At 39.6% G+C, this 16,988-nt stretch overlaps 1 protein-coding gene across 1 annotated transcript in view; it reads left to right on the top strand.

Moving 5' to 3' along the window:
- The window catches only part of ccdc102a (coiled-coil domain containing 102A), a 94,893-nt gene extending 78,289 nt beyond the window's left edge, over window positions 1-16,604 (top strand). The window contains exons 8-10 of the mRNA XM_041785674.1: window positions 1,965-2,135; window positions 2,893-2,996; window positions 15,446-16,604. Of these exons, the coding sequence (XP_041641608.1) occupies window positions 1,965-2,135; window positions 2,893-2,996; window positions 15,446-15,578 (408 nt within the window). The 3' untranslated portion in view covers window positions 15,579-16,604. The remainder of the gene's footprint in view (window positions 1-1,964; window positions 2,136-2,892; window positions 2,997-15,445) is intronic.
- Window positions 16,605-16,988: the final 384 nt, after the last annotated feature.

Consider the following 16,988-nt stretch of genomic DNA (forward strand, 5'->3'; position numbering starts at 1 on the left):
TCATAAAGACATGCTGCCTGTTATGTTGGAATTAAAAGATCATCAGTACTCAGTCAGTCTAGAGCTGAGGATTATTAGTTTAAAAAACTAAGCTCCACTATAGTTTTACTGATGTGGCTCAAAACTATATAAACAAACTGTGGCAGCATTTCCTGTATTCAAATGTCCATAAAAATGACTAGCAATGCAAAGGTTTAAAAAAACACAAAATGAAAGAATGAGGAGCTCTATGTGCAGTCAGTATTTGCAAAACATTAAGTCACTCCATCTATATGATTGATTGATTGATTGATTGTTTTGTTGCATGAAGAAATTTGACCCCAGGAAAGTATGAAGCCAGATAGGGCTGATAGACAGAGCTTTGTTTGTTTTTTACTTATTCTTCTTAGCTGTAGGTTAGATTTAGAATAATGTTTGACTCATCTTTTAATGTGGTTTTCTTTTTCCATCACCAGGTTTAGGATGTGCCATGTCTGACATGTTTTTGTCTAGATTCTAGACGTCTGCCTTGTATGCCGCTCGTACTCTTTAATGTTCTTTGTTCTTATTCTTCACCTTTATTGTCCTATAAAATACAGCCCCCACAATTACTACTCCCACCCCCAACCCTTTCTCTCCTCCTCATCCCTTCATTCTCATCTCCTCTTCTGGAACCCACCCCCCTGATTTTTAATTATTCCCTCCTCCATTCCCCCGCTGCTGTCTTTGTTTGATCTGGTTCTGGGGTTACACTAATATTTAAGCAGCATTCAGACATTTTGGCTTGATTAACAGGAAAATATTCACTGATGGGGGAGGGACTACATGTCTCAAGGAATTTGTAATTATTTGGACAAAAGATAAGCTCCTGTTCCTCTTTTAACTACAAGTTTCCTCTGTGCACGTGAAAATAAATTTCTGGTAGAAAAACCAAAGAAGCTTAATAAAATATTATTATAATGAAATAAAGTTAAAATTATTGATAACTCAAAGGATGAAATAGTAAATGCATTAAAAGGTTAAAGGTGAATCTATCAGAGCTATTAATTAATGCAAATATATAGATCATTTCCCACTCCTTGGTCGGGGCGTTTTTTTTATTGTTCCAGTAGATACTTGCATTTCTCTCCATCGTGCAGCTTTATAGGCTCAGAAAGCTTCTTGGAAGCTGCTCTGTCTGGGGAGCCATTAGGTGTGAGACAGCAGAGAGGGAGGCTGAATCGCCATCAAAGCACATAAAATGCTGTGAGTGACAACAATGCATTATTGATGATGCCATTAGCTTCAAGTGCAGACTTTCCCCAGCTAATATACAAACTGCTGAAGTTTGGAGCACAGGCAGCGTTAATGTTGCAGGAAATAAAAGGCACTTTTAGCCATTGTTTTTTTTTTCTTATTAAAACAGGATGTAACTTTGTATCAGGTCCTTGGATTCAGTATTCCAGAGCCCTCATTTATCACCAGCATAGATGTATTCATACTGAGGGATGTGTTCACTCAAACATAGTTGTGACCATGTCAATGTACAGAATCTAGAGGAAGAAAAGTGAATCATCTTTGTTCTTCAATTTCAGTTTTTTTTTCTGCATGTACAAAATGTCAATGTGCACGAGAACATCCAGACAAATAAAGACTGATTGATTGATTAACACTGATCACCTACAGATATGTGTACAACTTGTGTGCACATGCTCAGTTAATGTGCATGTTTTTTGGCACAGTTTAAATTTTATTCTTGAGACAAAATCTAGGACATTTTCTAAAGTGTTAATAAATGAGAGCCACAGATGCTGATTATTTGGTCAAACAGAATTGATGCTTTTTGGGTTTATTTTCCATGAACATTTATTGGATTAAACCCACATAAATAAGACTGAAAAATCAGACAGAAAATGCTGGTTGCCCAGAGTCTGTTCTGGAAAACTGCTGAAAAACAAAACTCAATCAGTCCGTCCTCTCTTTCTGTCTGTCTGCCGTGTCCTCAGGAGCTGGCTGACCTTCGCCACATTCACTCCAAACTAAAGAAGCAGCTCCAGGAGAAGACAGCAGAGCTCGCCCACGCCAACCGGAGGGTGGAAAGCCATGAGGCCGAGGTCAAAAAACTACGACTGAGGGTGGAGGAGCTGAAGAAGGAGTTAGGACAGGCTGAAGATGAGGTAAGAACATGGCTGTACATGGAATCTGATACTAACCTCTTTAAGCCTTTTAAAGCCATCATTATCTGCTTCACTTGATGGAGACATCAGCAGGGGCTATATCTCAGAAAAAGTTATTCAAAGCAGCCAACATTAGATGCCAATATAATAATAATAATAATAATAATAATGATAATAATCAGGACAATGATAATGAAAAAATGATACTGCTCATGTTACTCATTTTGACAAAATGGTCATACCAAGTTAGCATCTTTTGACACCCACCGCACCTACGATATTTCTGTTATCATTGGTGCTGCTCTGGTGAGCAGCAAAACACGCAGCAAGTCTGAAATGGTCATAAGGCAGTCATTGTGAGCATTCTCATTTATTTAGTTAGTACTATCAGCTAAAAATACTAACCAAATACCAAAATCTGTGTTGAAATCAGCAGGATTGAAGCTAATCAGCTAAGTAAATGAGGGAACATAGGTCGATTCAGCACAGCCGTGGTTTAGGACATGCAGAGTCCATGTGCCATACAAGGATCTGTGCACACACTCAGTCAGCAGCAGGTATTGTGAAGTTTAAAGACTCCGTCTTTAAACAGCCAGGGTTAAGGTGGTAAAGATGAGGCCAAGTGCCAGCACCCAAAGTCAAAAGTTAAATGAGTGATGATTTAAAATGTGAGTTTGCTTTTGAAAAAAAAAAAAAAAAAATCATGTTAATGCGTTTGTGTGTGTGTGTGTGTGTGTTTGTGTGTGTTTGTGTCCAGCTGGATGAGTCTCACAACCAGACCAGGAAGCTTCAGAGGTCTCTGGATGAGCAGGTGGAACAGACGGAGAACCTGCAGGTGCAACTGGAACACTTGCAGTCAAGGTGAGACACCCTCGCACAGAAACACAGGCATGCACATGTAAACACAGTTCACACATATATTTATTTAAAAAAAAAAAAAAAAACTAAATGGCATCAATATGAACAAAATCCTGGTGAGTATTAAGGACGGGTTAACAGCAGGAACAAGACAGGACATTTGAGTTACAGCAGAAATGCTGATCTAATGTTCTTAGCCAGTGGAGTATTTCCTCTGTGGTATTCTGGTCTATAAAAATGTATTTCATGACTTTAGCTTATCACTAACTTCAGTGCATGGCATAGTGTATTATTGGTGTAAGGGCACACCCATCAGGGTTTTTACTGATCAGTGTTATATATTGTAGGTTCTTTTTTGCCAAGTATTCCTGTATTTGAGTTTAGTGTCCAAAGATTAAACTACCAGGAGCAAATGTCACATTACATTTAAAAAACTACATAATATATGCAAAATGTTATTTTCTTTATTGTAGAAGTCATTTTGAAAAAAATGACCAATAATTGCTGAAGTTAAACATATTTCTCTCTCTACTTCTGACAAATATTATACCTCACAACGCCTCCACCCTCCCAACCTGATATTTTAAAATCCTGATCAGCAGAAATGGAAAAAGTACCAGAGTATTGCACTCAAGTAAAAGCACAGTTACTTTAATAATAATTCACTTAAGCAGAGGTAAAAGTGCTCTTAAAATATGTCTCAACAATGAGTAGTTTTATCTAACACACTGAATCCCTTTGTATTTTTGCAACACAGCATATTCCATGCATTTTTTACAGATTTTTTTGGTGTAAAACTCATGTTTCTGCATGTTGATATAAATGCTTATTAACCATGCATGTAAGAAGAAGTTTCTTCTTGTCCTCAGAGTGATGGATTTAGTCAGAGGATTATACACTAGCTTGTAACTTTACACATCAGTTTCTTTAGGGCCAAGGTCTGATCCTGAGTTTGCCCCTTTGGGCCAGAAAACTTCTTTTTAAAAGCAGAAATGTTGAGAGAAACACAGGAGAACATCTGTCTGCTGTAACTGTGGTCAGAGAGAAAGAGGAAGAACTGGAAAGAGATGGGCAAAAGCAGACAGACAGGAACAAAGGAGACTTGGAAAAAATAAGATATCCTCTCTATGAAATATATATTACAGTATGAAAATTACAGGAAGTTGATTTAAATAATTGAAGTGGTTTCAGTAAGTTTACATGTGGGCAATTAACATTCTAATTAAACATGCATACTCTGAATATTTAAACTTTAAACCTGTGTCTATGTTATGTGTGCATGATATGAGGAAGAATATGATGCATGTAATATTTTTGGATATTTGGATGAAACGAGTGCAGACACTGAGTTCATATCAAATAACTTATCTTCATTTTTAGCTTATTTGGACCACACATGTCAAAGATCCAAAACAAACCGACTTTTTATTTGTTTGTTTTTTTAACCACAGTTAATCCAAGTGTCACCAACAGCTAACAGCTAGCTTGAGTTCCATTTGGTTGCAGGAAAATGTTGTAAAAGTGTGTTAACTGCACCCATGCTGAGTAGAAGAGCACTGCTTGTTTGCATTAAAATTATTAATTTGCATCTTAACACTCTAAATATGTTGGAATAAGGGTGCTGTAAACGTGAAACATTGAGATCTGTGTGACTGAATGTTGTATTTAGACGGTTAGAAAGTCATTCACCTCTTTACTGGCTGGTTTTAATTTGAACAGGGCAATTATCTGAGACCATGACATCATTAGTCTTGATGGGGAATGACCCTGTTCCCCCAACAAGACAAGATAAAACCACAGCGCAGTTCATCTCAGTTCAGTCTGATGTTAGCCGATGTTACTTCCTTTAGTGACAGTTAACTGCCAGCTACATGCTGTGCTTTTGTTCACTGTGAGGTAAATTATCCAAATCTATCAGCCATGGTGGACTACAGGTCATCAAAAGGATCATAACGGTGAAATTTGTGCCAGAAAACAGCAATCTTACCTTCAACTTCTGTCTCTGCTCTGGCACAGAGCCAGGCAGCCTCATTCTGATCAGAGTTCACACTAAGGTCAGGGGGCAGGCTAAATGCTGGAGTGCTCATCTGTTTTTTCAGTTGAACCAGATGCAGCAGTGTCTTACCTGCTGAAGGTGCATGGTGATGCTAAAGTTTATTAAAGTATCTGTTGATAGACAGATAATATTCCTGCAAAGTCTGTCACAATAAAAGTCTCCAATGCAAATCATCATAGAAGACTTTTATTTTGAACAGCAACATCAGGAAATGCAGTGTTTTCAGCTGCAAGTCAACATTGCAGACGTCTCATAAACAGAAGAGAGACTTAGCTTCACATAACTCAGAAAATGAGATCTAAGAATACCTGAAGAGTTAAATATAGGAAGAGAAAATGAAACAGAGACCTTTTAGCTCTAACCTGTCTGCCTTAGACATTACATAAACATAAACATGATTGTTTCTATGGGGATTTAAAAGAGGATTGTGATATAGCGTCATAGCAGACAGATGATTCCTCCATTCAAGTCACAGCATTTTTTTTAAATTTATAACTGGGTGTGGCTCCAGCTCAGTCAACCAAACTGCCCACATCATCCCAGATTGATAGAAACAGAACAATGACGTTTACCGCTCTCCAAAGTGGCAGTGCCTGTGTTTGTGTGAAAACGAGCTCCGTGTTTGAATGGCGGTAGAAAGAAAAACACTGATAGCAAAGCGATATAACACTATTGTTGTGTTTTGAGCATAAGACACATAAAAGCCATAATTTACCACAGAGAGAGAGTAAAAGAAGAGCACTGCGTCTTCGGGCCAAAACCAGAGAGGATTGCCCACAATTTCCACATAGGTCGACTATACCGCGCACTAAAGTGCCGCGGGTTTGGTCTCACTGAAGGCAAGCGACCTCGCCCACTGGAAGCATGTCTAGAGCGCTGCACCACCGCATGCAGCCCTGATCAGCAGGAAGAGATCAGGGAGAACTGTGAGTTCACGCAGGAATAGTATGTTAACAGTGGACTATTTTGCCTTTGGGGCTTAAGTTATCATCCTTTCTGGTATCAATCCATGATAATATTGCTTCCGCCACTGGGTGAGTACATTAGGAAGTAAAAAGTTAATGTTTGCTTAAAGCATCTGTGGTTTTATGTAGAATTCTTTGGCTAAATATCCCCAAAAGTTAACTTTTCCTCATCAATCATGCTGTTTTAGCTCTGTGACCTACTGACCTCTCGGTGATCCTTTGCTCTCGCTGCACTGTGTTGTATTTTGAAAGAACCGGATATTCTACACTTGTGACTTGTTCTTCTGGAGCTTTCTGATCGACAGGTATTGATGCAGTTTGGTAGCAGCCAGCGATGAAAATAGACCTGCAGCATATCTTGAACAAAGCGGAAGTTGTCGAAGTGTCAGTCCAGCCACGCATTGCTGCCGGTCCTGAGCACTGGCTGTAGAGATGCTCCAATAGACTAGAGAGGGAGCGATTTGCTCCACAGTACGAATCGCCAGCGGTTCATGGCGCGTTGACTGTATGTGGAAATTGGAGGTTAGTGGTCAAATATTGGACTGTTACTGTGTTTCTGCTGACTTTCACAGCAAGAGCAGCAGTCTGTTTGTCTATAAATAGATTTTTCATACATTCATCAGCACACTAATGACATTGTTAATGTTTAGAATCATCTCATCAACAAGAGTTAAATACATGCATACAGGCTGTTTGTCCGGTTTGACTAAGAGTCTTAGCAGAAACTCGTATACACCTAAAACTTTGTTTTTGATTTGAAGATGCCAGTTATTACTCTGAAATGTCAGATTTTTTTTATACACACCCCACTAACTATTGGATTTGAACTCCAAATAATTATTAGTGTGTACGGCTTTCATGTTTTAAGCTTTTACATCACAAATGACTCAAACTTTATTGACTGAAATTTTCCCTGGTGGCTTATAAAACAGTGACCTGTCATACAACAAATCTGAAATACAGATTTTTTTTTTGTCACAGGAACTTTAACTTGTTTATTGCAGTGAAGTCAGACCCAGTTTGTTTGTTGCAAAAGTGTATACTGCAATAAGCACTGAATTGCAACTGTAGCCGGCTGAATGTACACATGAGGCCAGAAAATGACAATTGCTATTACAGCTGCTACCAGCTAGCTAACCCACAACACTGTCTTTGCAAAAACTAGCAGTGATGCTTTCAGATGTAGTCTTCAGAGCAGGTCTGGCTGCCCAATCACCTGGAGAGAAAAAACATTTTCTCTGTTTCTTCATAGAAAACTGAATATCTTACTCCTGTAGCCAAAACCTCAGGATTTTCAACACTGTAGATTCTTTTTCCAAAATTCAGTGGTAAGACTTTTCTAATGTCTAATTGTACTCAGAGGTAGCTGCCATGCCCAGTCTCTGCATTCTGTCCCAAACACACCTTGACAACCATGAAGGCTCTACCTCCATGCACTACCTCTTCAGGTGTGTCCATAGTGTGTGTGTGTCATGTGTGTGTGTGTGTGTAGCTGCATGGCTGACTGTTAGCCCCACCACTCACTTCCCTCACTGTGTGGAGATTAACTTGTTAATGTGTGTGTGTGTGAGTGTGTGTATGTGTGTGCAGGCGATGCTCTCCCTCTCTATCAGCTCTGCTCAGTCCTCACATGCTCGCTCTCTGCCTCTCCATTTTCTCCACGTCGCTGCTCTGCCACACGGCGGCCAATCACAGAGCTCCCAGTTGCAGGTTACCGTAGTAACAGAGAGCTCTCTTGTTGCTCTGCTCTGTGGAGGAGTGACAGGGGTGTCGGCATGGTAACCACTTCAGAGACTGACACAAATCTGTGCATGCTCCTGTAGAGGGTGTCAGATTAAGCTCTTCTTCATTCTGAAATTTTCTCATTGAGTCTGTCACACACTACTCAACTCTGGTGTGTGTGTGAGCAGGAGTGTGCAACGCTCCACGCTGGTTCTGTTCTACCACCTCATTCATCCTGCTGTCATCCTGCGCCTGTTTGTGCCAATAACACGAGGGAGCAGAGTGTGCTGAGTTTGTGGCAGGCTGTGCTGTATTTGCTGTGTCATTTAGTTTGTCAAACCAAATAAAAGGTGGAGGGTATGCTAAAGACAGCGGGGGAGAGGAGGGCAGATGGTAAAAACTCAGAGGGGGGACCATGGCCCCCAGCAGCAAATCTGTTTAAGAGAAGATTCCACTTGGCCCCCTCAGGGTCCCCCCTGTTACCTGGCTAACAGTCCACTAGTAGGCAGTGACGCTCTTCACTGTCCAGAAATGAAAGCTTGCTTCTCAACAAACTCGAAATAAAAAAGCCAGGTGGGCTCCCGTGTGTTTAGCACTGAAGAGAGGCTTCCATCTAACCACTCTGCCATAACCCCATACTAGTGGCAGCTGCAGTGATGGTTGTCCTTCTGGAACTTTGTCCCATCTCCACACAGGATCTCAGTCATCAGGTTCTTGATCACCTCTCCTACTAAGGCTCTCCCCCTGACTTACTCAGTTTTGCTGAGTAAAACTCTTCTTGGAAGAGTCCTGGTTGTACAAGAGCTCTTTCATATGAGAATTTTGGTGGCTATTGTGCTCTTAGGAACCTTCAGTGCAGTGGATTTTTTCTGTATCCTTCCCCAGATCTGTGCCTGTCAACAATCCTTTTTCTGAGCTCTGCAGGCAGTTCCTTTGACCTCATGGTTTGCTCTGATAGACATTATGAGCTGTGAGGTCATCTATAGAGAGACTTGTGCCTTTCCAAACCATGTCCTATCAATTTAATTTAGCACAAGTGGACTCCAACCAGGGTGTAGAAACATCTCAGCAAAGATCAGAGAAATGGGAGGAACCTGAGCTACATTTCAGGTGTTTCTACAAAGGGAACTTTTGTCAGTGTGACATTTCAGGTTTTATTTTTAATACAATTGCAAAAAATTCTAAAATTCTGTTCTCACCTTGTCATGATGGGATACTGCGTGTAGATTAATGAGCATAATTTTTTTTTAGCTAAAAACATAAGAGAAATGAGAAAAAGTGAAGGGGTTCGTGCCTGCTATGAAAGCTGTGAAGGTGTGTGCCAGAGTGGACACGCGTGTCAGGTGCACACAGCAAAACATCCAGGCAGTCTGAAACAGGTGTAAATGAAGTCTACAACTACAGTACATCTCTACCAGCGCCTCAAACACCATTAATGTTCTCAAGCCTCTTCATCTTAGCACTGACAAATGTCTACAGTTACCTGAAGGGGCTTTAAGACAAATTACAAATTACACAATTAGTTGATCAGGACATTGAAGGGACTGTGTCCTGTCTGTGTAACAGCTGGATGAAGTTCTGTGTAACTGCAGCAGAGTGTTCACACAGTGGATGGTTGATTGAATAACGCTGCTCACCTGCAGTTTCACTGCTTCACACTCTTTCTACAACGCCAATTCCAAAATAGTCTGGGCACCAGGGCCCAGACCCCAGGTTGGGAACCAGGGATCTGAACACTGTAAATGCTCTGACAGGTCTATGCTTGGGTTAACAATGAGGGTGAAGAATGCCTCAGTCATAGTTGCTATGACTTAAACATGAGTGCAGATGCTCCACTTTAAGACATAGCAAGGCAAGTAGAACCCCCATTCTAAAGAAAGATAGGGTGCTGTAAATAAAGACAGCAGGCAATGATGATTTGACAACTCATCAGTGCTCAGTGAGTGGAGCAGGTGTGTATATACAGAGGCGGGATTGATTTCTAGTCCCTGTGCTTTGAGGTGCATGTCTTCCCCAAAATGCTATCACCTACCATGGCTCATTTTGAATTTGATGGCAGCAACACATTCTCATTGTTTTTGTTCTATTGTAAGATGTGTTTATAAGATTTGCAAATCATTGCATTTTTTTTATTAACATTTTTCACAGCGCCCCAACTTTTTTAGAATTGTGGTTCTACAGGCCTGTGTTGTTAAGTTCCAAAGCATCCTCAATCATGTTAAAGTCATATCAGCCATGACTGAGGTCTTCACCCTCTCTTGAAATTCATTGTTAACCCCAGCATAGACCTGACTACGAAAGCCCGAAAGGGCCATATATTCACATATATAATTTCCTCAGTTTTCCTGTGATAACAAATCATTTCTCACCGTTTTCTCGTGATCTCGACTTACTTTGGTTGTTATCTCGAGATAGCACTGGTTTTGTCATGGTAATGACTTAATTTTCGTGTTGTCTCGGGATAACGTTTGTTTTCCCATGATAATGAATGTATTTATCCTGTTATCACAGGAAAACTGAGTAAATATTATATGTGAATACATGGCCCTGTAGGGCTATGATAGCTGTCAGAGCATTTTCAGTAGTATACTTACTGGTTCCCAACCTCAGAGCAGACAAAGCAGGAGGCTCTGTCTGCTCTGAGGTTGCCAAAATGAGGTTTGCATAGATGAACTAAAATCAATGTCTAGTGCCTCTACTGTCTCAATGACTGTGTGGACGGTGTCCACTCTCAGACAGGGATACACCTAAAAAAGCAAACAATTTTGTATTGTCTTCTACTTCCTTTTTCTAAACTTAAACTTGTCTGTTAGAGCATCTAAAAGCTCCACAGGTTCCTCACCACATCCCTTACATCACTGTTAAATAGAGCATAGAAAGTCTTGTTAAATGAAAGTCAGATGTTCACATCCTTGGTCAGCTTTCATTCAAACACAGATATACCTAGCTTCTGAGTTTCCTTGCATTCATTAACCAATTATAGCTTGCCTTATTGTTATTTAATTCCTGGCCGAATTGCTGCCTGTTGTTTAACATTCTCAATGATTGTAGACAGCAGAACTTCAGTCCTCTATGTTGTCTGATGTCCCCTGAAGAATTCAACTCAGTGATTAGATGGCCTTTTTCTTGAATACCACTAGTGTGTTCTGTACAGTTTTTATTAAATAGAACTGTGTGGTAACCACAAAGCTGACACAGAGGCAATCCACACAAATGCACTTCGATCTGCAGCTCCTCAGGTTTCTGTTTGTGGTTTAGGGACTTGATCGTGTGCCCCAGGGACAGAGTGGGCCATAATCACAAAAGTCATCATTCATCTACATCGTTCAGGGAAGCAGTGACCAGATCATCGCAGATGTCCAAAATCTCCCTTACCTCTGGTCTCTTCCTGTGGACTGATGGCCATAATTCATATTTGTAGCTTTGCTGATTGTTCATAGGCTCAGTAGGAAAGCTTCTCATGGCTGGGCTTGTGCTGAGGCCACAGGGTTTTAATGATTTATCTCCATTAGTTGCTCTGAGACTGATCTCTCCTCTGACTGACAGCTGTCTAATATAGTAGAGAGAGAAAGACTGCATGAAAAGGAGTAAGGAGAGAAAAGAGAAAACCAGAGAACAACTCACTGTCACACTGACCTGTCAACCACACAACCACAGCCAAAGACAACAGCAGCCTGAATGTTCCCAGATAAAAGTGTCCTGTTCAGGAACACTTTGTTTTCCAGTAAAATACACAGGTGGACTAATTCTAAATGCGTACCTACAACTGTCTAAGAGGAGAGGGAGAGGGGCCTCCTTCATGTCTGCAGCTGCGTCATAGGTAAAGTTATCCTCAGATTTCACACGGCTCTGACCCATTTAGATGGGCTGTGAAAAGTTCTACCAAACTTTGTAGTAGGTCCCATTGGTTAGAAAAGTAATCCAGTGCTTAAGTTTGTGTAAAAATCAGCAGGATAGACGCTAATTAGCACAATTGACCAGCTAACTCAGGGCTGTATGGTGATGTGTTGTAATTGGCTGGGAAATTTGAGTATTTAAAAAATGGGTGTAAATATGTCAATATATCAATTTAAAAAACCTATTAATTAAAAAATATATATATTTATTAATATTTTTATTCATTGAAGACCCTTTGGAAGGAGGTTGCAGCATTATTAATAATTTAAATGTAATTTTTTCAGCCTATTTATTTTAATATAATTTAATTACCCCCCCCAAAAAAAGTTATTTATTCGCTTTAATTACCGTACGGAGAACGTACCGAACCGTGACTTCAAAAGCGAGGTACGTACAGAACCGAATTTTTTCCGTACTGTTACATCCCTGGCTGAGATGTCCGTCTCTGCTCTGATCTTGATCCAAATGTTCTTATAAATCACTGCATATATTTCCACAGCTACAAAAGCTTACAGGAAACCAAGAACAGCAGCATTCACTGTCCATGGTTCATAGGGCCCTACACAGTGATCAGAAATATGATTGTTGTTCATATCTTAAAGATCTTTTAAATCTCTGTGCCAAGACTGGATTAAAGATTTCTAACTGACATGATTGTCGAGCCACTGATCTGTAAGGATGGAGGGATGGAGAGCACCGGAGCTCTAGGGATGTCAGTGAACGGCTGGTCCACCACTTTTGTTTTAACTGGAAGACTGTAGCAGAAGTTTAAAGGTTACATGAAACTGGCACTTTTCTTCAGGTGTTTTTAGAATTCATTACTGCTCCAGCACCACAATTTAGCTCGGCCAACAAACATTCTTATGGATTCCACGTGGCTTGGTGTTCCATCTGTTAGTCCACATTGCATTATGGGACAGCAGGAGCTCCACGTGCACACCCAGTCAAGCCTGACTACTTTCACATTGAAGCTGCACCATTTTTTACGCAGTAGGTCTGTGCAGCCCTTAACCTCATATTTGTAGCCAACAAGCAACTGCACCCCCTGAAAAAATGTATTTCTGTCTGAGTATTTTCTCCAGGAACATTGGCCCTCATTTATCAAACACCAGAAATGTGGATGTACCCTCATTTCCACGCATTTATCAAACTGAGCATGGGCGTACGATATGCTCAAGCCCCACACCAGCACTGCAGCATATTACTGTTAAAATGCATTTAGCATTAAACCAAACCTCTGGCAACACCTGTGAGCAACATCGCTTTTTTAAATGATGTTGAGCACGGCGAGCTTTCAGCTGATTTCCTCCTTCGTCTTTGATGAACAAGCATTTCTTTAGGCTGTGGACAGGCTGTCTTCAATAATTGCTAAAGTTCCGCTGTACTCCGTTATATCACTTGGAAATATTGTGGGAGAATAAACCAGAATAAACTTTAATTTCTTCAAGGAGGGGAAAAAGAGAAAACTGGAGAGGAAACAAACTAAATATTAAGCTTCTTAAACAGGAAATAAATTGTGATTGGGTGAAGGGTTAAACAGGAAGAGGAGTCATTTACTCTAAACTATTTATCTGTATAAACTGGGTTTGTGTGATCAAGAGCTGACATAAACAAACACAAAAATAACTTCACATTAGATTGTAATCTGTCGGCATGTCTGGAGTATTTAGGAGCGTGTTATTTAGATAATGATCGTTTTCAGCCGCCTTATTTATCAACTACTGCTCAGTCTTACACTGTTATTGGCCTGACATCACGTGGACTTTGTGACGTCTGACTGCATGCATACAGAGCAGATGGGTGAGAGGAACACAGAAAGTGTGAATATAGAACTCAGAAACACAGAAACGTTCATACTGGAGGCTTTTTTATCTAACTCTATAATCTCATTCTAGACGTTTATGCTGTACGCATAAACAAACGAGATAAGACATGAAAATGTGCATTATTAGTTTAACCATTTTTTATGAAAACACTGAATATATTATTATTTTCCAGTAAGATTCTAGTTATTTCTACTCCACAGCTGTTGTCATTGATATGAGCCAAAGTTCCAACAGGCTTCAATGTTGCAATGACAACAAAGAGGGGGGGCCACGGTGGGAGGAAAAAGGGAAAGTTTCTAGGGGCCCAGCCACAAAACATGATCCATCCTAAATTTAAGCAATGATAACCAATTATTTTTTTTGTTTTTTGTTTGCAAAAACACCCAACATTACTCATTAAAGCAACAAACACATGTATGACTTTTCTTCTGTCTTTCTTTTGTAATCTAAATGTCTTGGCTGACTGGAACTGAACTATTAGGTATTTTTGTTTTAGACTCAGTGTGCCAGGACCAGAACCAAAGCTGGTATACAGACAAAGAAGAAGAAAAGGAGATGCACTTGATCCCAAATCTAACTTTTTGACAAACTTTTTGCTGTCAGTCTCAAAGTTGATCTGGGCCAGGTCTTGGAGGTGAATGGTAGCATAAGTGTTGCAGTTCCATGCGTTGAGTCAGATTTTAGGAGGACCCTTCAATCTGGCCTATGAGGGGCCCCGTAGTCTCTATGGGCATTCCTGTCAACAATTCATCTGCCCACGCCTAGAGGTTTGTTTGTTTTTCATTGTGCTGATATGTGCACTATAGAATAGGCAGGTTGGAACAAGGTAGTAATAGTTTTGGATTTTTCATTAGTTTTTATTAGTTTTATGTTTTCACTTTCTGTGTTCAATTTCAGTTTAGTTTTTATCAGTTTTACTGCTGGTTTGTTAGTTTAGTTTTTATTTTGCAAAAATGCTTCATTTTATTTTAGTTTTTATTAGTTTAGTGTTAGCTTTTTATGGATAGATGTCGGGGCTGAGTGAGTGTGGTACATTTTTAAAAACATTAAACCAGGTTACTTTTCACTTATCATTGTATTTACTCAATGATGATTTTTGAATACAATTTCAGATGTAAAACTACCACTATGGGAAGTCTTAACCAATCAGATCAGGCAATTTTACACTCCCCAGACTAGTGTAGGTGCCAGTCAGTCTGGTCTTGACTAAAATTAAGGATATTTTGTCTCCATTTGTATTTGATTTTAGTTAGTTTTGTAAACGTCCTATACAGTTTTAGTTAGTTTTCGTTTTTTTGGTAAAACTTAGTTTTTATTTAGTTTCAGTTAACTAAAATGATTTTTGAATTTTGGTTTTCAGTTATTTAGTTTTTTTAGTTTGGTAAACTTTTAAAAGAAATGTTATGACCTTAGATTTTAAATATTTAAGACCTCTCAAAGAGAAACGCCAACCCTGTGACTTCAACTTTACTAAACTTATAGGAGTAAAGATTTCCCAACTCTACTTCAGAGGGTTTGTGTGTTGATTTTTTTCATCAACATGCTTTAAATGTTACCTCAACTTTGAGATTTTTAGGCCTATATTCACTTCTTTTGTTAATAAGACTTTTAATTACACTTTTTTTTTAAATATGTCATCCTTTTTCAGCAAAAAAAAGTTACTGTCATGATGGCCACCATCAGTTATAAAACATGCAGACTTAGCATCAAATTTAAATCTTAAACAGGCAGTTTTTTAGTCCATTTTAATGCCTCATGTTTTACCCCTTTAGCTACAATACATCAGGCTGTTTTAGAGAAAAGATCAATCTTTCACATATTTTTTGCTTGTTTTCCCAAAAGACATTTAAACATGTCTTCAAACCCTTTTTCTCTTTTGCAGAGGTGGAGCATAGCCTTTTTAATAAGCAATAATACAATAATCTGCAGATCTGTAAAAATACCAGGATTCATGTATGATTTTATCACATACTTTGTCTCTTCCAGATTGCGACGTCAGCAGCAAAGTCCGGCTCTGTTTGGGAAGATCCGATCAGCTCGGTTCGGTCCTGAAAACCCAGATGGTCCCGCCAGTGACATGGATGAGGAAGAGGAGGAACTGCAGCTCCAGATTCCATGACACCAGTTAAACAGGATCGTTTTTTTAAATGAACCTCAGCCGTCATGAGAGGAGGATTGTTGCCCTTTGGATCTTCTGTAAGGGAATCTTTTTGCTGCAGATTACAGCACTGCCTTCATTTTGACCAGCAAGTGTTTGAAGGACAAACCCAACTTTTGAGGAATTATTTACCCAAAGTCACATTTCAAGGTCAATACCACTCTTGAGTGAGTTTTTCACTTCTTTTGGGGGTGGATGTGTTAAACGCTGTCCTCATAATTGAATGCTATCTATGTTAATGCTCCAAATATGATTGAAAAAAGATTTACAATTAATGTTTAATGAGAAAATAACTAGGGATTAAGAGAAATCACACGGTTGTTATAATCTGGAGTTTAAATATGAAAGTTCATGTGACAAATTCTCCTCCCAGCAGTGATATGACAACACACCTAATCCCTCAGCAGAATCCACACCTTCTCACTCTCACACACGCTCAGACTGACACATTCTTGGATGTTCTTTCTAAACCGACACGGTAACAAGATGAAACCAGCAGGAGTGTGACAGACTTTGACAATGTAATGCTGAACGAAAGGATCTTTTTTGAACTTCCACAAATTACTGGCAGAGGCGTCATCCTTTCACTGTACTCACTCATTCTTACCTCATATCATCTCAAGCATTACAGCTGTCCTGTCTGAACTGTGCTACTGCATTCAGAGGATCCAACCTCAGCCCAGCATCTTCATTCCCAGTATTAATGCTGTTCTCATAGCTGTCAGCTCTGAGGAAAAGTGGTTTTAAATTTATTATGAGGGAATATATTTGTTCTAGGGAATGACATGTAATGCCAAGGTCAGACTGCACTATGTTTTTGTTGTTACAATGGTCGCTGTCAGATCAGACATCACAGAGCCGTACATTTATGCCATAATTTGACCAACAGGCATGACAGACTACACGTAAGAACCTGACCAATCATCATGATGGACATGATGGAAGGGACAGGTCTCCATTATAAATAAACATACTGTATTTACAGGACTATACTGTATGTCTTCTTTTATCTAGACATTATGATGAATGAGACATTTTCCCAATGCTAAAAATAAGAACAGTTAGTTATTAGATTGCTCTTATTTCTGCCAACATTTCTCTTTTTCAGTCTGTCCCCCGACAGAACGTCATAACAGCCGGGATGTTGTTGTCAGAGCTCAACAAACTTTGTCTCAAAATTTCACCTAACAGCACCAACTTCATCGTTTGTCTTTCAGTTTGCCTTTTGGTGTGTTTACATGAAGGCAGACGAATTCAACGTGCTTGACCTCAACCCTGTTGAAGGCTGTGACGTGTCCAAGATGTGGCCTTGAGTGTTGTTCAGAATGACAAATAAAAACACTTGATCTCCATGATAGATGGGTTCAGCAA

This window comes from Cheilinus undulatus, linkage group 1 (genome assembly GCF_018320785.1).
Source record: "Cheilinus undulatus linkage group 1, ASM1832078v1, whole genome shotgun sequence".
Lineage (NCBI taxonomy): Eukaryota > Metazoa > Chordata > Actinopteri > Labriformes > Labridae > Cheilinus > Cheilinus undulatus.